At 38.6% G+C, this 20,588-nt stretch overlaps 1 protein-coding gene across 2 annotated transcripts; it reads right to left on the bottom strand.

Moving 5' to 3' along the window:
* Nucleotides 1-779: 779 nt before the first annotated feature.
* LOC132154905 (E3 ubiquitin-protein ligase RNF31-like) lies at nucleotides 780-20,433 on the bottom strand. Of its 2 annotated transcripts, XM_059563631.1 has the most exons (23): nucleotides 20,299-20,433; nucleotides 19,405-19,604; nucleotides 17,908-18,054; nucleotides 17,669-17,824; nucleotides 17,520-17,576; nucleotides 16,655-16,808; nucleotides 16,388-16,547; nucleotides 16,149-16,294; nucleotides 15,839-15,981; nucleotides 10,777-11,010; nucleotides 10,376-10,690; nucleotides 9,049-9,234; nucleotides 8,534-8,740; nucleotides 8,007-8,180; nucleotides 7,745-7,843; nucleotides 7,491-7,580; nucleotides 7,079-7,193; nucleotides 6,213-6,325; nucleotides 5,880-5,990; nucleotides 5,669-5,717; nucleotides 4,879-4,975; nucleotides 1,982-2,147; nucleotides 780-1,893 (listed from the first exon to the last, which is right to left on the bottom strand). In XM_059563631.1, exons 2-23 carry the CDS (start codon nucleotides 19,600-19,602, stop codon nucleotides 1,843-1,845), a joined length of 3,168 nt encoding a protein of 1,055 aa, XP_059419614.1. In that variant the 5' UTR covers nucleotides 19,603-19,604; nucleotides 20,299-20,433; the 3' UTR covers nucleotides 780-1,842. The 2 variants fall into 2 exon arrangements, with proteins under 2 accessions (XP_059419614.1, XP_059419613.1); XM_059563630.1 differs by lacking the exons at nucleotides 780-1,893; nucleotides 1,982-2,147; nucleotides 4,879-4,975; ... (2 more) ...; nucleotides 6,213-6,325; nucleotides 7,079-7,193 and having other exon boundaries at nucleotides 7,296-7,580; nucleotides 16,388-16,445.
* Nucleotides 20,434-20,588: the final 155 nt, after the last annotated feature.

Below are 20,588 nucleotides of genomic sequence, written 5' to 3'. Positions count from 1 at the left end.
GTGTAGCAACATGACTCTGCCCCATCCAATCAGTGGCATAAAAGCAAAAAACGCCGGTTCAACACATAGTGATGCCGCGCAAGCGGTGTGCCTTGCGTCTTCACTAAACTTTGTCAGTTGTATTTGTTTTATGGTTTGGGCATTCAAGCGATTAGACGATCGAATGTGTATTATTATATCGAGCTACCATGTTCGCGCAGCTGCATTGTGGCACGAACACTCATATAAACAGTAGCTGTGAAGATCGTGCACAGAGGAATGCAGAAACTAGTTGTCAGCGCTGTCCTGTGATTTATCACTAAAGTAGCTTAGAATCTCAAAACTTATTATAGCATATTTTTCTACTTTTGAAGGAACTAGGCTATTTACAACCCACAGCTTCACAATTATATATAGATGGTATGACTAATTCACACACGCAATCACCCGTACTGGTTCTGTGCTAAATTATCTTTATCTGATCTTTATTTATCTCTTACATCGAGCAATAATTTGTAAGAAATGTTACAAACATAGATAAAATAACTGCTGATAGTGAGCTATGATGTCAGATCGCTCCATAAATAGGAAAAAATATCTCACCTTTAATAGTCAATCATATTTACAGTACAAACCTTGTCAGTGAACTATGAGAGCAAAAAAACAGAAACAAAATAATCGTTTATTCGTAATTGAAGTAAAATGTTCAATTAATCGAGGTTTTGATTTTAGGCCACAATCGTCCAGCCCTAAGGTAAAGTGATATGTCAGATTTAAGGAAGGGGGGGGGGGGGGGGGGGGTAATGAATTCAACTACTGCATGTGACCAATCAGCATTATACAACTTTACAGTAAATGTAATTCTTATTGTTAAAAATAATGACCTCTTTAAAATATAATTGATTTTCTCAGTATGTGTGCATATAATTTTTGCTTAAAACGGCCCATGCGCTTCAAAACTTAATTAATATATTCGGGAATATCAGGCTGCACAAATGTCCTCTGACTAAAAGCAGCAACTGATCAGTGGTTTCCCTGACTACAACCCCACTGTAAATGGCTTTATGACTTATACAGAGATGAGCAAAAATGTTAAGGGCTATGATCTCAGAGACAACTTTGATGTGACTGGACGGAAAAGTAATAAAGAACGTCTTTGAGATGTTGATCGAGTGATGTCAGCATGACTGGTGGTTTTACTGCTTCATCTTTTTAAGAGTTATTGACTATTTTGCTCTCTTTGAAACACAGTCACTAAATTCATCATTTTATAAATTATGTTTAATCATATATACATATATATATATATACACACACACACACACACACACATATATATTTACATACAGACCCACATTCAAAACATGCCATTATAACTTTGTACAACATTTAACACCTATCAATCTGAAGATTTAGTTTCGTAATTAACTGATTAAATAAACTCTGCTAATGAACAGCTTTAAGTAGAGCTAATGAACAGTTAAGAATCAGCTGAAGGGTTCACCCATTAAAACCATTTAAAATGCAGATGTTTTACAATTTTGATGAATTTAAAATGACAAAATAAAATCAAATGTGTATATCCATTCACAGAAAAAGTGTTTCTTGTTCTGTTAAATCAAGTTACAGCTATTTGAAGTTGATTAAAATCTAATTTGATTAAAAGGAACAATTTCCAATCACAAAACTTTAGATTAAAAAAGAAAACTCACCAGTGTGTTCATTGTGCAAATGTGTGAAACTACATCACACTGAGAACAGGGAAGCACTGTGTTTAACATTCCTTCGGCCTCGCAGCTCATAGCATAAAGAAGCTATATTTAAAATAGTCCAGAGGTTAAATGATCATGGTAAAAAAAGTTTTCACTTCTTGCGAAGGACCTTGTCACCCAGAGGCACGTCATCCATGAGTTTCTGCAGATGTGAAAGGTAAAGAAAGCTTTTGATAGCTGTACAAAAAAAGAAATGCTTATTGACTTAAAAAAGGGTATTATCAGCCCACCTTAAGCAGTCTGGCAAAGTATGCTCTCTCGTCTTCTCCGTCCCCCTGTCTGACATCCACATGGTATCTCCTGCAGGCCACAGTCAGCTCATCAAGAGTGTAAAGGTGGGCGGGGTCAATAGAATGCCCATTAATGAGGCTGACCATATACTCTCGATAATGCTTCCTGAAACACAGATGATATCACTATTTTATTTACTTCATAAAAGGAATTTGGGTCATTTTGTCTTGCTGAGTACACAGGTGTTTTTTTTTTTTAATAAGGTCAACAGAACTCTTTGGCCATTGCATTGCAACTGATGTTTTTATAACTGTCTCACTAATCCTGTTCAAGACTAGATCATACCGTGTTCAAAATTTAAACGTGATTACAATATTCACTCACAATGTGTCAAATGAAATATTATACTTCATATAAGCGTTGACATATTCCAAGTATTCAAACATTTGTTAGAGTCTTTGGGCCATATTTACTAACATCTTGTGCCAGTGCAAACCATCTTTTGATGTGAAATTAGTACTGTCAGGATTTAATAAAGGCGAATGAATGAAAGCACATTCACTATCTGACAGCAGATGACACTAAACTGCAGAAAGTGCAGCCCTTACCCTGGAAACCCCATAAATCTAGCAGCTGCACTACTTTCTAAAACATATTTAAATAATTTTAAATAGCCATTCAGATTTGTGGATTCGATATGGTGTTTACCACAGTGCCAAAGACTTAATAGGCTTTTTATTTAAAAAAAAAAAAAAAAATCCCAGTTTAATCTGGACTACAACATGCCCTAGATATTGTTTGAAAGTGTTTTGATTCATTATTGTTAATTCACACTTTACATTAGGGCTTTATTTGTTAACATTAGTTAATTCATTAGTTAACATAAACTGCCAATGAAAAATTTATCTGAACATTCACTAAGCTTAGGTAATCCAATATTTAATAATGTTGTTAAAATCTAAAGGTGCAACTGTATTATTAAATGAGCTTACATGAACTAAGACTTGTTTTTTTTAACAAAGATTAATAACTTCTGTAGCAAATGTAGCTATTGCTCATTGTGAATGTTAATAGTTAACTAATGAGGTCTTACTGTAACGTGATACCTATGGGTCTTTATGAAAGCTGTATGTGAATGTAAACGATCTGCGGAGTTGTAAAGGTTAAAGTGCACAATAAATATAGTTATTGACTCCGAAAATAAAAAATTTACTCTGAACAGCCTAAACGAGTTGTCAGTATTCGAATAATACCAATAATTCGAATCCCACATCTGTCGAGGCTACAAGTCACAAGGTAACAGATTTGCATAAGAGCAGAGCAGGCTCACGGAAAGGAGGAGTTTCGAGACTTTGAACTGCATCGAACAAATCGTTTGAGAATCGCTAGAAAATGAAGTGATATTAAATGCATAATTTGAAAAAACAAAAGCATTTTTGGACCTTGCATGCATGTGATCCTATTGTAGTAGACTCCCAAAACAATATTAGGAACCGTAAAAACTTTAACATCTCCTACTCACTAGTCCACTTCCAGTCCAGCCTATTAGATAATATACTAGTGATCGTGCAAAACTATTCTAAACTCAAGTTTGTAGATCGTAAAAATTGAAAGAGCGGTCAGAAGCTTAGTGGTAGTAATGTTGAAATTCATTTATTGCCTACCTACCGTATTTTCCGGACTATAAGTCGCACTTTTTTTCATAGTTTGGCTGGTCCTGTGACTTATAGTCAGGTGCGACTTATTTATCAAAATTACTTTGACATGAACCAAGAGAAATGAACCAATATAAAACATTACCGTCTCCAGCCGCGAGAGGGCGCTCTATACTTCTCAGTGCTCCTGCAGTCTACACTGAACACATAGAGCGCCCTCCCGCGGCTGGAGACGGTTATGTTTTCTCTTGGTTCTTGGTTCTAAATAAATGCGACTTATATTCCAGTGCGACTTCTATGTTTTTTTTTTCCTCATCATGACGTATTTTTGGACTGATGCGACTTATACTCAGGTGCGACTTATAGTCTGAAAAATACGGTATTCCAAAGAAAGACTGATTTAAAAATGATTCACATTAATAGAGGTGAAGGTACTGCCAAAAATTATGTAACCAAGTGCATAATTAAAAGTATGGTCTTTTTTCAACATGTTTGTGTATTGTTGTTAAAGAATTTCAGTTATTAAAAGAACATTTTAACGATCTTAAGAATTCTTGTTTTTCCCAAGCGGCAACCTCTAGCTCCCTCTCGTGAAGCCAACAAGGAAGTGACTAAAACTGCATTTCATCGACTGGCCGCTTGAGGCTGGCTGCAAAAGGGAGTCAGTCCCATAGACTCCCCATGTTAAAATGCCCAACTTGACAGTGGAAAAAACATGTTTACAGTCTGGTTCAAAAAATGAGTTTGGACTATATTGCTAATTTTGCCCTTCATGACAACTGTGAGGAGGTGAATTTTTTTTATAACTCATCCGTTTAAATTATATTAAGCCTTAAAGTTCTGCATAATTAAGGGCATGGCCACTTGAGTTACAGGTGGATTGCCGCTGCTGACACTGCTATCGAGCTAGGTGGGTGTGGCTTCAGCAACCAGCTTCCGCCTTTTTGCCCATTTTCGATTGTCCAGGAGTCGCGCGGTGACGCGCTGCCAAGAAGGCAACGGCCCGCTCTGCACACTTTGAGCTTCAAAAACGCTCTTTAGGAGTCTACAGGTGACGTCACGGACGCTACGTCCATGTTTTTATACAGTCTTTGGTTTTTCCACTATGAAGAACCTTCTGTGGAATGGAAAGGTTCCATGCATGTTAAAGTTTCTTCATGGAACCACAGATGCTAATAAAGATCCTTTATTTTTAAGAGTGTAGAGGGAGCAGTCAACATGGTAACAGTGATGTCACTCACTCGCAGAGTCCTGCCTGGGCTGGCTTAGTCTGAGCCCCACACGGCGAATCAGTCTGACGAGGCCCTTCATCTTTCTGCTCGATCACTCCACACACACCTGACGCAAAAACACCACAGCAAGGATGCATTTGGGGGAAAGGTCGAGATTTTGAGAAAGATATTTTCAGGACAGAGAAGTGGAAGGGAGCGTGAAATAAAGCTGTGAGGAGTAGGTGTATGTGTGTGTTTGACTACGATTTCATGGTAAAAATATAGCCTCGGGCTGAGAAGCGATAATTGGATGGCTGTTTAGTCAGAAAACAGTGCTTTGCTTTATGATGTCCAGCTTTTAGGCTTTCATTACAGTAAAAGCAATTTTGCTCCACTGGGCAATTGAGATAAAAAGTGAAACTGGAAGCAATCTAGACTTTAAGACAGAGATGGACAAATTAGATGAAAAGACAGACAGATAAACAAATTAGAGAAGTACTGGGTAGATAAGACAGACTGAAATCAGGCCTGCTCACACAAAGGACGATAACTAACGATAGCTAAAAAGCTTTACTAATCATTCTAATTCTACGAGAATAGCGAAGTCCGAACCACATCTATAACGATAACGCCACAAAGGAACGATATCAGTGGAATCACTTTCAGAACATTTAACAGCCAACAGACAACATAACTTTAGTACGCGCTTACAAAACACAGAACATTATTGTTCACTGGTGTGGACGCTAATATAGTTATCTTTCTTTTTGTGAACAGGCTGTTAGAACAAACCTTACGAATTTTATGAATAAAGACGTACCAGTCTGTGCTCCTGGTGCAGTGTCAGTATTGTAGTTCACCCCCTTTTTCTGAGGAAACAAAATGACGTTCAAACAAATCTCCGGAATAAATCAGTGGAGATAAGAAGTGATATTTCATCACCAAATCTGGCACCCAAGTGCTGTGCGTGTGAATGTTTACGAGGAAATGTGTGTTCCTGTGTTAAAGCGAGTGTATGTGTGTGTGTGTACCTGCAGTAAGGCCTGAAGCCTGGCAGGCTCCCAGTCTCGGAGGTAGAAGAGGCAGTCTCTGGGGTGATGGGCATGCAGACCTGTCACAGTACACTGGTTCACTGCACACGTCTGCCAGAGAAGGAGTGAGCAAGATGTGAGGGAAAGAGGATGAATAAAAAGGTGGGAGGAAAAAGTGCTCCCGAGAAGGCTTCTACTTATAGCCCAGCCATAGGTGGCTTCAAACTGAATATCACAGTCACGCACAGCGCCGTATAACATGCACATAGAGCTACAAATAGGCACAAACAATCCTAAGACAACAAGACAAGACAAGACAAGACAGAAACTCACTGTGTGGAAGGGGTTGTTGCATCCACTGCAGAACTGATACCTGCACTGAGAACAACTGAAGTGTATACATCCACCCCTGGCCAGGGCATACTGGAACCTGCAGTTAGGGCAAGCTACAAGACAGAAAAACACATATAGAAAAAAGCATTACATGACAGAAAGAACGGGCTGTTGTGACAGTTTTTTCAGCCTATACTGTGAATGTTTACTTTTTTGCATTTGATAAAAGAAACATAATTTACATAATCAATCAGACTGTTTGTCTATTGTCATGACAGGTAACAGATCAAATTGAGTTGTTCTTTTTTATATATATATAGTCACAATTAACACATGCCACATACCAATCTGCATTACAGACAGATAGAGTTGAACAGGCAGACTGATAAATAGATCTCTTTGAAATTCCACCTATAGAACTCCATTTTTAATATTTCAGCATACTGAATCATTAAAAGGACCTTCAGATGTATAGACAGAATGACAGATATACAGATAAAAAGAAATCCAGATGAATGGATTCAGAAGAAAAGAGAGGGAGAGAAAAAGTCTTACGTGAAACGCTACACTAAAAACAACTATTGAGCAATCAGTAACTCTCAGAATAAAAATGCCTGTGAAAAAATACCCAACATTAATATTTTATTTGGTTTTCCTTCTCCACTGGACTAAACACAACAAAAACAAACAAACAAACAGACTGTGTATGCAGGCAATTTGTTCCTTAAGGTTAAGATCCATTCTGGCAGTCAGAGTGGGGCAGGGGCAGTGATGGCAGCAATACTGTTTGCTGTGAGTATATTTGGATTAGAAGAGTGAAAGGACAGGTCCGACAGGCTTCTAAAGCAAATCAAAAGGTGACTCACTGATTCCATTGTCACGCAGGTATCCTGCCAAGCCCTGCCTCTGGTACTCGGGGTCATTCTCTCGCTTCCACAGCTGGAACTGCTCGCACGAGAGCCCCATGTGCTGCGGCTCCCACTGCAAACAGAGACAGACAGAGTAAGACATTAACTACCATCATTCAATTAAATATTCATTCCGTTTTTTTGTCATTACACATACATATGAGAGTTTGTTTTGGACTTGTTGGTAAACCTAATGTGTTATTGCATTATGTGATGCTCTTTTGAAGCTACTGACTACTGCCTTTCTACTGAAAAACACAGGTGAATTGATAGTGCCGCTACTTTTAGTTACTCCCCTACACTGAAATTCAAGTCTTGTGTTCATGTGAGGTTCCTGTATATCCGTTTCTTGCTTTCTGAAAACACTTGCCGGTTTTTTGCATTGCGCACAGAAGCTTTTCCTGCACTGCATACAGGTGACCTTGAGTTGATCGCCGTCATAGATGAAGCCATATGAGCACTGTGGAAATGAGAAGAGAGTGAAAGACATGCATGAGATCACATTATGCACCTCTTTTCAGATCACTAAATTATGCTTGAATGAGACTAAAGCAGTTTGAGCAAGAGAGCTATCTCTGAGAAGAAGTGAACAGTGAGGAAGTGCAGGGAGGCAGTGTCACTCACATGGCTGCACCACAGGAACTTTGGGTCCTTGATGAGAGCCTGCTCAGTCAGCTTCTTGTGGAAAAGATCGTACACATCCGGCTCGAGACAATCCCTGAGCTGGGCAGTCACACACACACATAGAGACACACAGAGACGGACACAAACACACAAAAGATTGTTTCATAAATCACAGTGAGTAGCTTGAAGCCCAGCTATATTGCTGCTGTTTCAAGTCCCAGTATTGCACTGACCCTGTTTATTTTTTTCTCTCTTGCAGTACCTGTATGTCCAGAGTGGAGAAGTAGCTATTCAGGTGCTCAGGGTTGTTGATGTCAGGCTCTGTGCAGACAGGACACACCATGTCTCTGATGTGCTTGTCCCTCACCGCTATGGTGAAATGCTGCTTGAAACATCCACAGCACACGGAGCACTGGCACGATGTCAGAGACCGCATCTAAGAAAGACAGAAAAACACCAAAAAATAGCCATGATTTAATGCAGGGTACTGTCAAACACAATCATTACCCCCAAAAAATTTAATGTAAGCATTTTTCCTTGTAGAGATCATTTGTGAACTGGACCCAGTGGGACAGTATGACTAGTAGTCATTTTTCAAAATGTTTTCTTTTTGCATTCCACTGAAGTAACGGTGAAGTAATTGACAAAATAATGGTGAGTAAATGACTTGATGATGATTTTTAGGTGAACTTTCCCTTTAACAGTTCATATGCCTAAAAGTATGGGCATTCTGATGTAAAAAGTGTAAGATTTGGAGTCAATCACATAGAAGGAGCTGATGCAAAGTACCTTGTTGTGGGGAAAAACTGACAGGCAGATGGGGCATTCCTTATTCAGCACACGGCGAATAAAGTCCCGGTCAGGTGATTCACGCACTGCCTGAACCACATCCTCCAGTGTGTATGTGGCTGTGGGGTCCCGCAGCAAAGACAGAACCAGCTCACAGCGCCCCCAGCTGGGCAGGTCAAACATTGCTAGCAGCCTACGGCAAACATGCTGAACAGAAATAATAATTTAATGTTTTAACATTTTCACCATTGATCACTTTGAACATTCTTGGAGGCCAGCATTATGTAATTAAAGACAAACAAATATATATATATATATATATATATATATATATATATATATATATATATATATATATATATATATATATATATATATATATATATATATATATATATATATCACACAAAAAATGATACAGACTAAGTTTTCACAAAAAACTGTTTGGCACATCCAATGGTGAGAAAGCAATGCAGTGTCTCAGTGAAGCTCCATTAAGGTAAAAGGCCTGTCACCTGTTTATCTGGATGGTTGATGTCGATGGGGGGCTCTGGTTCGTCACTCCACATGCGCTGATGGAATGGCTCCAGTAAAGGGCGCTGCAGCAGAGCAAGAGCCCCCCTCACATCCCCTCCACTCTGCCGCAGGGCTTCTTCACAGCGGGTCACATCATTAAAGCCTAGAGAGCCAAGCTCTTTTACCTAACAAACAAAAAGAGCCAAAATGTCATATTTAACAGGAATGCACCTATATTACAATTCTAGACGATACTGATAAGCCGATAATTATTTTCATGTTACGAACAACATTAATACTCAATATTATGTTCTTTAAATATACTGAAAAAATAAAACACTAAAAAATGTGAGTTTAGGCAACATTATAACGATTATTTTAAAAATGACATTTAACAATATTATTACATTTTTAGTGATTTTAAAGATTTTAAAAGTGAGTGTTCTTACTCTGAAAAGTAAGGGAAATGAGCATGCTTAATAAAATATCCAGTATCAGCTGATACTATTAATATCTTGCTTATATACACAATTATGAACTTGCTATTAGTCCCACATTCAAGACTCAAACGCAGAGGGGTTCGAGCATTCGCTGTGGTTGTGCCTCGGCTGTGGAACAATTTGCCCCTAGAATTTAGGATAGCCCCATCCGTGATTTCTTTTAAGTCACATTTAAAAACGCACCTGTTTTCCTTGGCCTATAATTAAGGTTGGTTAGTTTTACCATTTCTCCATTCCTGTTTTTCCTTTTATCTAAGTCTGATACTGCCATTTCTGTTTTGTTTTTTTTATTGATGAGTCTGATACTGTTCTGCCATTTCTGTTTTCTTATTTTTTTATTTTAAGTCCGACAATGTTTTTGCTACTCCCATTTAAGGCTGCTCTTAGATTTGCTGCATCTGTGCTGTGTAGTTATGCATGGTACTATTATTTTAATCTTGTAGTTCTGTAAAGCACTTTGGTCAGTCAGTGGCTGTTATAAAATGTGCTATATAAATAAAATGAACTTGAACTTGAAATATGTACCTGTACATATAGAAAACTTATCTGTTAAGCATTATATATTCTTATACTGTTGTAAATGTTAATAAAAGTTGTTGCCTAAAATAGTACCAAAACACAGCTTGACATACAGCTTCTCCAAATTAAGCTTTCTTTCCTTCTGCCATCCCTTCAATTTTAATGTTAGCATTTAAAGTTACATCACTAAATATTCTGAAAAGTCTAGAAACACAGATGAAATTCCCCAAATAATAGCCATAGATGTTTAATCAGTATGAGTATCAGTATTATGGTGTTTGGATGCACAAGAATAGTCTTTACTCACTTTAACTCTTCGGGCTCTGAGAGCCTGTCTGACAGCCTTCTCATTGTCGCCCCCTGCTGCCAGCCAGGCCCGTTTAGCTTCTGCTCTGGACAGGGGCACTGCATTGCTATTTTGTCCATCCTTGCCATTGTTCCCCCCTAAACAGTTTGATTGTGTGTTGGGTTCTTGCTGACAGGATGCCGCCATCACACAGATCTCATCAAGCACATGAGGTAGCTCTGCTTTCAGCCAATCATACGGTGTTACATTACTGTTTCCTGACACACACATGCTGGTGTAAACCTCCTCTGGGCTCACTCCTTTCTTTTCTCCCTCCTGAAAAAAGGACATTGGCAATGAGGATACTTGTAAAGTTCTGAGGATGATGCGCAGGCTACAACAACAAAAACGATCAGACTTACACGAATGATCTGAATAAGTTTAAGCCCTTCCTCCCTCATCAGCCTTTGCCTTTTGAAATCAGGGTCCTCAGTAGGAATGACTTTAGGTGGGGCTGGAAGCAGTGTGATGTCCTTGACTGGTGAAAGTGGGAGGGGCTTAGGGAGTGACAAAGCAGGCTCTGACCTCGACAGACAACACATTTCGCATACAGGTGATAGTGTGTGGTTGACATACGTACAAAACTGGCAAACCCACTAAATGACAAGGAAAATAGGAGAAGTCAAAACAGGAACCTACATTCAGGATAAAACTCAGCATGAGACTCATTTCACTTGCAATGACATATCAGAATATTCTCATCAATTAATCAGTGTTAAATAGATTATCTGTAACACCCACCAGCAGCAGCACCAAAAATAACTGATCTTTATTTAGCACACCATAATAACACTGGCTCATTAGAAGTTTATACAGCCGAACTTCCTGATAAACAGTAGAGAATGGAGGGAATCTTTACATTACTTTTTGCAACATAGTGCATTGAGCAGTTTTGTTCTCAGATGAGAACAAAACTGAATTCGAATTTAGCTGGATTATGATACTATTGTTTTTCGTTATAAGCAGCTTATATCTGAATCAAATTAGTTTAACAATTTATGATTTTTTGCAATATTAAAGGGTTAGTTCACCCAGATAGCAAAATTATGTACAACCCGGATTCCGGAAAAGTTGGGACGTTTTTTAAATTTTAATAAAATGAAAACTAAAAGACTTTCAAATCACATGAGCCAATATTTTATTCACAATAGAACATAGATAACATAGCAAATGTTTAAACTGAGAAAGTTTACAATTTTATGCACAAAATGAGCTCATTTCAATTTTGATTTCTGCTACAGGTCTCAAAATAATTGGGACGGGGCATGTTTACCATGGTGTAGCATCTCCTTTTCTTTTCAAAACAGTTTGAAGACCTTTGGGCATTGAGGCTATGCGTTGCTGGAGTTTTGCTGTTGGAATTTGGTTCTTGCCTTATATAGATTTCCAGCTGCTGAAGAGTTCGTGGTCGTCTTTGACGTATTTTTCGTTTAATGATGCGCCAAATGTTCTCTATAGGTGAAAGATCTGGACTGCAGGCAGGCCAGGTTAGCACCCGGACTCTTCTACGACGAAGCCATGCTGTTGTTATAGCTGCAGTATGTGGTTTTGCATTGTCCTGCTGAAATAAACAAGGCCTTCCCTGAAATAGACGTTGTTTGGAGGGAAGCATATGTTGCTCTAAAACCTTTATATACCTTTCAGCATTCACAGAGCCTTCCAAAACATGCAAGCTGCCCATACCGTATGCACTTATGCACCCCCATACCATCAGAGATGCTGGCTTTTGAACTGAACGCTGATAACATGCTGGAAGGTCTCCCTCCTCTTTAGCCCGGAGGACACGGCGTCCGTGATTTCCAACAAGAATGTCAAATTTGGACTCGTCTGACCATAAAACCCTATTCCACTTTGAAATAGTCCATTTTAAATGAGCCTTGGCCCACAGGACACGACGGCGCTTTTGGACCATGTTCACATATGGCTTCCTTTTTGCATGATAGAGCTTTAGTTGGCATCTGCTGATGGCACGGCGGATTGTGTTTACCGACAGTGGTTTCTGAAAGTATTCCTGGGCCCATTTAGTAATGTCATTGACACAATCATGCCGATGAGTGATGCAGTGTCGTCTGAGAGCCCGAAGACCACGGGCATCCAATAAAGGTCTCCGGCCTTGTCCCTTACGCACAGAGATTTCTCCAGTTTCTCTGAATCTTTTGATGATGTTATGCACTGTAGATGATGAGATTTGCAAAGCCTTTGCAATTTGACGTTGAGGAACATTGTTTTTAAAGTTTTCCACAATTTTTTTACGCAGTCTTTCACAGATTGGAGAGCCTCTGCCCATCTTTACTTCTGAGAGACTCTGCTTCTCTAAGACAAAGCTTTTATAGCTAATCATGTTACAGACCTGATATCAATTAACTTAATTAATCACTAGATGTTCTCCCAGCTGAATCTTTTCAAAACTGCTTGCTTTTTTAGCCATTTGTTGCCCCCGTGCCAACTTTTTTGAGACCTGTAGCAGGCATTAAATTTTAAATGAGCTAATTAAGTGGATAAAAGTGTAAAATTTCTCAGTTTAAACATTTGCTACGTTATCTATGTTCTATTGTGAATAAAATATTGGCTCATGTGATTTGAAATTCCTTTAGTTTTCATTTTATTAAAATTTAAAAAACGTCCCAACTTTTCCGCAATTCGGGTTGTAATTAATAACTTATCCTCATGTTGTTCCAAACCCGTAAGACCTCTGTTTATCTTTGGAACACAGTTTAAGATATTTTAGATTTAGTCCGAGAGCTCTCAGTCCCTCCATTGAAGCTGTGTGAACGGTATACTGTCCATGTCCAGAAAGGTAAGAAAAACATCATCAAAGTAGTCCATGTGACATCAGAGGTTCGATTAGAATTTTTTGAAGCATCGAAAATACATTTTGGTCCAAAAATAGCAAAAACGACGACATTATTCAGCATTGTCTTCTCTTCCTTGTCTATTGTGAGAGAGAGTTCAAAACAAAGCAGTCTGGATATCCGGTTCGCGAACGAATCATTCAGTTCACCAAATCGAACTGAATCGTTTTAAACGGTTCGCATCTCTAATACGCATTAATCCACAAATGACTTAAGCTGTTAACTTTTTTAATGTGGCTGACACTCCCTCTGAGTTCAAACAAACCAATATACCGGAGTAATGCATGCACTCAAACAGTACACTGACTGAACTGCTGTGAAGAGAGAACTGAAGATGAACACCGAGCCGAGCCAGATAGCAAACAATAGACTGACTCGTTCACGAGTCAAGGACCGGTTCCATTGGTTTTCGGATCACCAGTAGTTTTTTCGGACAGTTCGATTCAATAAACCGGTTGAAGAAACGGTTCACCGGTTATTTTGCGCTCGACGTAATGGCGTCATTTGCAGTGTTTGGAATAACGCCGTTTAAAAGAACGGCATTAGGTAACGACGTTATTTTTTCAGTAACTGGGTAATTTAACGAATTACTTTTCCCGAAGTTACAACGCCGTTAACATTACTGAACGTTAAATGCGGTGCGTTACTATGCATTGATTGAATAAACTGTATAATCCGAACACAACCCTGGCTCAAACAGCGAGTGAGGAGGTGGGTTAATAACGAGATAAGCGATTATGATTGGCTAAGGCAGAGTCATGTGTTTCATGCTAGCCAATCAAAGCCAGTGTTTTTACACACATGCCAGCACACGCGCCAGCGGCGCCACACACACACACACACACACAAGCAACAGCATCGCAGCAGCAGCCGAGATGGCGAGTCAGGAGCAATCCGATGAAAAGTTGGCATTTTCAAGGTGGAGATATAAGCACTACTTCAAATTCATTGTGGTCAAAGGCAAGAACGTACATGTAATATGTACATTATGTCCAGGAGCGAAGACTTTGTCGACATCCGTTGTAAGCAACTCTAATTTAATGAAGCATCTCACAACGACACACGCATCTACAAAGCTAGTGGCCAAAAACATTTTCTCACAAAGATAATATTTGAAGTGCAGGATAAAACTCTTGCTGTCTGTTGACGTGCAATAAATATCGAAAGTTATGTACGAACACCTGTCTGTTCTACTGATTTCAACTGACTTGTTAAAACTGCTAAAAAAAAATACAAATTCTTTGACATATAGCAACTTTTTTTTTTTTAAACAGTAACACAAATAGTTACTTTTCCTGGTAACGAGTTACTTTTATTATAGAGTAAGTAAGTTACTAACTCAGTTACTTTTTGGAACAAGTAGTGAGTAACTACAACTAATTACTTTTTTAAAGTAACGTTCCCAACAGTGGTCATTTGCGATGATTGCCCTTGATTCAAGCCTTCGGTTTACCCACGCTCATAACACTAGCACAGAATCAGTTCAGAATAAATCACCAAAAGAATCAGTTCGATTCATGCGCTCTGTGTGTCAAACTGCTTCACACTGAATCACACATGCGCAGTTTCATCAGCTCCTCGATTCTTCTTATCTGGCTCGGCTCGGTGTTCATCTTCAGTTCTCTCTTCACAGCAGTTCAGTCAGTGTACTGTTTGAGTGCATGCATTACTCCGGGATATTGGTTTGTTTGAACTCCGAGGGAGTGTCAGCCACATTAAAAAAGTTAACAGCTTAAGTCATTTGTGGATTAATGCGTATTAGAGATGCGAACCGTTTAAAACGATTCAGTTCGATTTGGTGAACTGAATGATTTGTTCGCGAACCGGATATCCAGACTGCTTTGTTTTGAACTCTCTCACACAACAGACACGGAAGAGAAGACAATGCTGAATAAAGTCGTCGTTTTTGCTATTTTTGGACCAAAATGTATTTTCAATGCTTCAAAAAATTCTAACTGATCCTCTGATGTCACATGGACTACTTTGATGATGTTTTTCTTATCTTTCTGGACATGGACAGTATACCGTACACACAGTTTCAATGGAGGGACTGAGAGCTCTCGGACTAAATTTAAAATATCTTAAACTGTGTTCCAAAGATAAACGGAGGTCTTACGGGTTTGGAACAACATGAGGGTAAGTTATTAATTACATAATTTTGCTATCTGGGTGAACTAACCCTTTAACACTGTTATTGAATTAAACTGAATCAACATTGAACTGACTTGAGATGAATAACAATGTTGCCTTCTGTAGAACTCATTTAATAATTAATTAACTTACACACTTACTGAATTGAACTGAATCAACACTGAACTTACTGGAGCTAAACAATGACACTATTTTCTTTTTAGAGCTGCTTTAAAGCAGAATTTGAATTTGTCTCGTATTTAAAGAAGTTTGCTTCTGTTATTTAGCCATGTGTTACCGTGAAAATGCTCTGAAAACGGTATTGTATGAAGCGCTATAGCTTGATTTGACTTATTGGTACATAAATTATACACTTCACCTATATATGTAAACAAAACTATCTGTAAGAAAACTGCATATGGTATGTAGTGGATCATGGCACCTGGCTGTCCATTAGTCCTGCAGTCGAGGGGGTCGGACGTGAGGGTGTGACAGGGGGTCTGGTGGCCAGACGAGGACGCTCACACACCTCGCACAAAATGCTGCTGCCTGAATTCACCACAGTGCAGCTTTTACATTGCCATTCTAATTGAAGGAAGTGATGGGGAAAAAAATAAGAAACTGAATTCAGATGTTTATGTCATGTCGAAATATCAACTTGACATACCAAGAGGTCATACAGCACTGATGGCCTATTTAATGGGGAAAAAGTGAAAGTAAACTGAAAAAAAAAGGAGGTGGTACAGACTAACCAGATATTGTAGAGGGCTGAGATGGCTCTTCCTGTAGAGATGGTGCAGCAGAGGACAAGCGGGGTCGATCACAGTTTTCACACAAAATCTGCTGAACTGTATTTACTGTAGCGCAGTACGAACACTGCCATGTTGACAGCGATGAGCTAAGGAAAAAAGAAATGGCGACATACAGAGGTGTTCAACAAAATCCTCTACACAAATATGTTCTCTCAGCCTTCCAGAGTAACAGTGCTAACCTGAGCCGTTTTGTGGCTTTTGAGGAAGTCACAGGAATCCTAATGTGTGTGGAACGCCCTGAATGGGAGTGATAAAGCCTGTCACATTCTACGCACAGCCGCTGAGTACAGGTGGGACAGTGAGCAGACACCGGAAAAATACCACATATGGTGCAGATCTCTGCAGAGCAATTCCACGGAATAGAATAGAAATGATGAAAGCGGACACTCACAATTAAATCTATTCTTTAAAAGGAAAGCCAGGGTTGGTAATTGTGACATGCTTACCTGTTTGATTAGAGGGCACTAGAGAAGAGAGAGAGAGGGCTGGACTGAATGGAGATTTAGGCTGAAGAGGAGTCAATGCAGGCGAGGGAGTTTGTTTTTCCCATGGACTTTCACTAGGAGAGAAGGTAACTGCATCTGTGCTGATTCCCTCATCCTGTATAGACATTATATGGACACCACTTATAACATAACTTGCAAAAAGGCTAACAAATCTAACAGAAGCACTTTCCCTTATACAAACACCACCATTCAAAAGTTTTAGGCTGTTAAGAATCTTAACAGCCATGGTGTCTTATGTTCACCATGGCTGCATTTATCAAAAATACAGCAGAAACGGTAATTTTGTAAAAAAAAAAAAAAAAAAAAAAAAAACGGTTAATATTTATTAAATAAGTAATGCATTTAAAAAAAATTGAATTTAAATTTAATTGCTTCATGTGATAGCAAAGCTGACTTTTTTGAGAAGCCATTACTCAAGCCTTCAGGGTCACATGATCCTATAATGGTTTTGAGCTCAAGAAACAGAAAACAGTTGTGCTGCTTAATATTTTTGTGGCGATTCCAAAAAATGTTTAATTGATAATTTTCGTTGTTTCTTTTGTAACATTATAAATGTCCTTGCTGTCACTTTTGATCAATTTAATGTACCCTTTCTGAACAAAAGTATTAATTTCTATTTATTAATTTCACAATCTATCTATTAATTTCTATAAAATATATAATAAATAAGTGACTTTTGAGTGGTAGTGTATATATCACTTTTAACCTACTATTTTGATGTTGAAAAAAGTGCATGGACAAGTTTTTGTAACCATATAAATGATCCGACAAATTTAAATAAGTGCAGAATGGGAAAAAACTGTACCAGCACTGTGAGGGAGGGAATAAGTCTTTCAAAAAACTCTGGATAAGGATGGGTACCCTACAGAAAAGAGAAAGACTCTATGTGAGCTGAATGGTTATTTGTGATTTTGTGATAAACCCACTAAGTGCTTACACTTGACAGCCTCAGACCTTGATTAGCATGTCCAGCTCCATACGGAGACACATGACCTCAAGAGTCACTGATGCCACCTTCCCAACATCTGGCTGGACAACATCATCAGGAAAGCTCAAGCCATCTTGCTGATGATTGGTGTAGCCATAAAGGTTGAGTACTGCTCTGCCACCCTGAAAGAGGAAGATAAACAATAGTAACCACAGAAAGTTGTATGGTTCATACAAAAAGCCTCATAATTTCATCCACCACACACCTGAATAGAATCTACAGTGGTCCTGAAGACAGGATTGTTGTACTTTACTGTACGCCAGTACTTCGGCCTGTTGGGGTTGGTAAGATTGGAGCCATACTTCTCCAAGATGTTAAGAGCGGTGGAAAGCTTCTGCAGGAGGCTGAGGGACTAAAAAGATCAGAAGAAATTAATGTACAACAGAATAGTCATACAAGAATACATTACAACCCAGAAACAACAACAGTTGGTAAAAATGAACTAGGAAGTCATACAAATGAGTGGAAAGAGAACAAATTCTTGCGAAACACGAGAGGAAACTGTGACAGATTACCCAGAGCTATGTATTATTATGCGCTTAATGTCAATCATTCACATGGCCAATATAAACCCATACATTCCCAATTTATACAGTCAGGCCCATAACCACCAAAGACAGTTCCCCCCCAAATAATCGGATATGGACAAATTGTGTATAAGATATATTTTCATGACACTTCTTGTTTAACAGAGGAAGTGCGAAGTAGGATATAAGAGTAGCTAAACATTTGATAACTGTTCTATGACAGAGATGTTAAACAACTAAAAACCATATCCATTAAAGCAAACTTTTTTTTTGTCAAATTTCACCATATAAGTGATTACTGTAATTCAAAATTGAGTACAAGAAACATTAATTAAGCCATTTTTAACATATTAGAAAGAGTAAATGTGTGTATGTTTTAAAATAAAATAGTATTTGCAAATATTTTGATTTCAATAATGGATAGATATTTTATGTTTTTTTTTCTTTATTCCTTTAAAACCTTTAATTATTTAATTCGTTTTTATTTAAGGGACTACTACTACCTAGCCTGGCTCCGCCCTCCTACGTACTTCCGCTCAATTTCATTTCCCTTCAGTACTCCGTCTGGGTTTGCAGTATATTCTTAGGTTTCCAGAACCAAATTTTTTGTAGGACCAATCAGCGAACAGAGGGAGTGGCTGAGAACGATGACGTTGATGTAGTGCGTCAGTTTAAGTTGGAGTAATGGCCGCGGAGATAAAAGTGAGTAATGCTATTTGGTCCGTTGTTGCAAAACTGCCGAATATACAGAAGTTAAAGCCGGAGCAAGAACAATGTTTGCAAAGTTTTGTTGGTGGCCATGATGTTGTGGCCCTCCTTCCCACGGGGTTCGGGAAAAGTGACCACACGTTAGCGATTGGCTATGGCACATCCTGAGTGACTCTGGGCAGATCGAATAGTTTAGAACTTTAACAGAGAACCCGCCTACAAGGAAGTAAACGTTTCTCAATGGAGCGAGGCCAGACTCTCTGTACAAATGAAATGTACGAGAGTCTGGTAGAACCAGGCTAACTACTACCCCCCTTTGTCCCCCAATCTTCAAGACATGGTCATAGCCTAGTATGCATTCACTACATGCAAATTGTTAAAAAGTCAATTTTTTTGCTTCCTGATGTATATATAATCATACACTCTTTGGATTGCTAAGGAAAATGAATCATTACACCAGCTCTCACCTCCTTCCTATTATTTCCATTACTGTTCTCTGTCAGCATGCTTTCAGCAGCGATGTAGCGATATTTGCTGGAGGGTGGGAGGGGGATGTTGGCCATGGCTGTCACCCCTGCCCTCATCTCCTGGGCAGAACCTGGAGTAGACAAGCTGACTTCCACATTCACCCTCAGCTTCTCCAGCTGATCACTGAGAGAGGCCATAGCTGAAAGAGAGTCATCAAAGCTTTAGGTTAAAAACATGCAGGGCCTGAATTATTCATTGTTTCTTATGCATCAGAAAACAAACTAATTACACTGTAGATGGGTTTATAGTTAAAGTTTAGTGGCATTAGACGTGGTGGCTTACTGATTTATTATGTTTGAAGCATAAACAAGTTCAACAACACATTTGTTGATCATCTTGTCAAACATACGTCATTTTATCGTCTATTTGCAGTCATTGTTAATATTTTGCATAGATGAATGTCACATCATGTAAATAACCAGTATTGATGTGTTTACACTAAATCCACATGAGCTAATACGCTAACGTTAGCTGTCTTTTGAATTGGAAAGTGAAACCATAACAACTCACACGAAACTAGTTAGCTAACGTTAAGTCTTCTAACATACTTTTCAGTTTCTAGATAAACGGATGTTTTACTGTCTTCGTTGTTATTTGTCCAACCCGTACGGACAGACGTGTTTATATACTAAAATCAAACCCCTACTATTGTTTAACTTGCCCGCTGATATTGAATACTAGTACGCTAGCAGGCTAACGCTTAGGATTAATAATCAAAACACTGGTCACCTACATTACAAAGAACCGTCTACATGTGGCTCTGTTAATACTTTTTAGTCAACTCAACTGTCTGAAGTATTTTATGAGCTGTCGATTGATAATAACGTACTCACCGTGTATTGACAGGGGAGCAGCGCTCTCCTTCACTCACACGTAAAACTGAAACATTCATCTATCCGCATAGAGGCGCTGTGACTGTGAGGAAGCGCATTTCATCAACATAACAATGGGTAGATTAGTGAAATTGGAGTACATAAATGTAAACAGGTTAAGTTTAATTGTAACAAATGACTATGTGAAATATGAAGAAACACTATAATAATTATTTATATATTTATTATTATTATTATTATTATTATTATTATTATTTTAAATGAGAAACGTTAGAGGCATAGACTGCTTA

This window comes from Carassius carassius, chromosome 12 (genome assembly GCF_963082965.1).
Source record: "Carassius carassius chromosome 12, fCarCar2.1, whole genome shotgun sequence".
Taxonomy (NCBI): domain Eukaryota; kingdom Metazoa; phylum Chordata; class Actinopteri; order Cypriniformes; family Cyprinidae; genus Carassius; species Carassius carassius.
Note: the sequence above shows the minus strand (reverse complement) of the source record. Positions and strands in the feature narration are given on the sequence as shown.

What these genes read in the sequence shown, in the direction of transcription:
- LOC132154905 (XM_059563631.1), bottom strand. Translation starts at nt 19,602, where the DNA reads ATGGCCTCTCTCAGTGATCAGCTGGAGAAGCTGAGGGTGAATGTGGAA. An exon ending in TCTCCACTCTGGACATACAG is followed by an intron (nt 7,844 to 8,006) that starts GTACTGCAAGAG and finishes GTGACTGCCCAG; the next exon opens with CTCAGGGATTGTCTCGAGCC. An exon ending in TGCACCAGGAGCACAGACTG is followed by an intron (nt 4,976 to 5,668) that starts GTACGTCTTTAT and finishes TTTTTGCGTCAG; the next exon opens with GTGTGTGTGGAGTGATCGAG.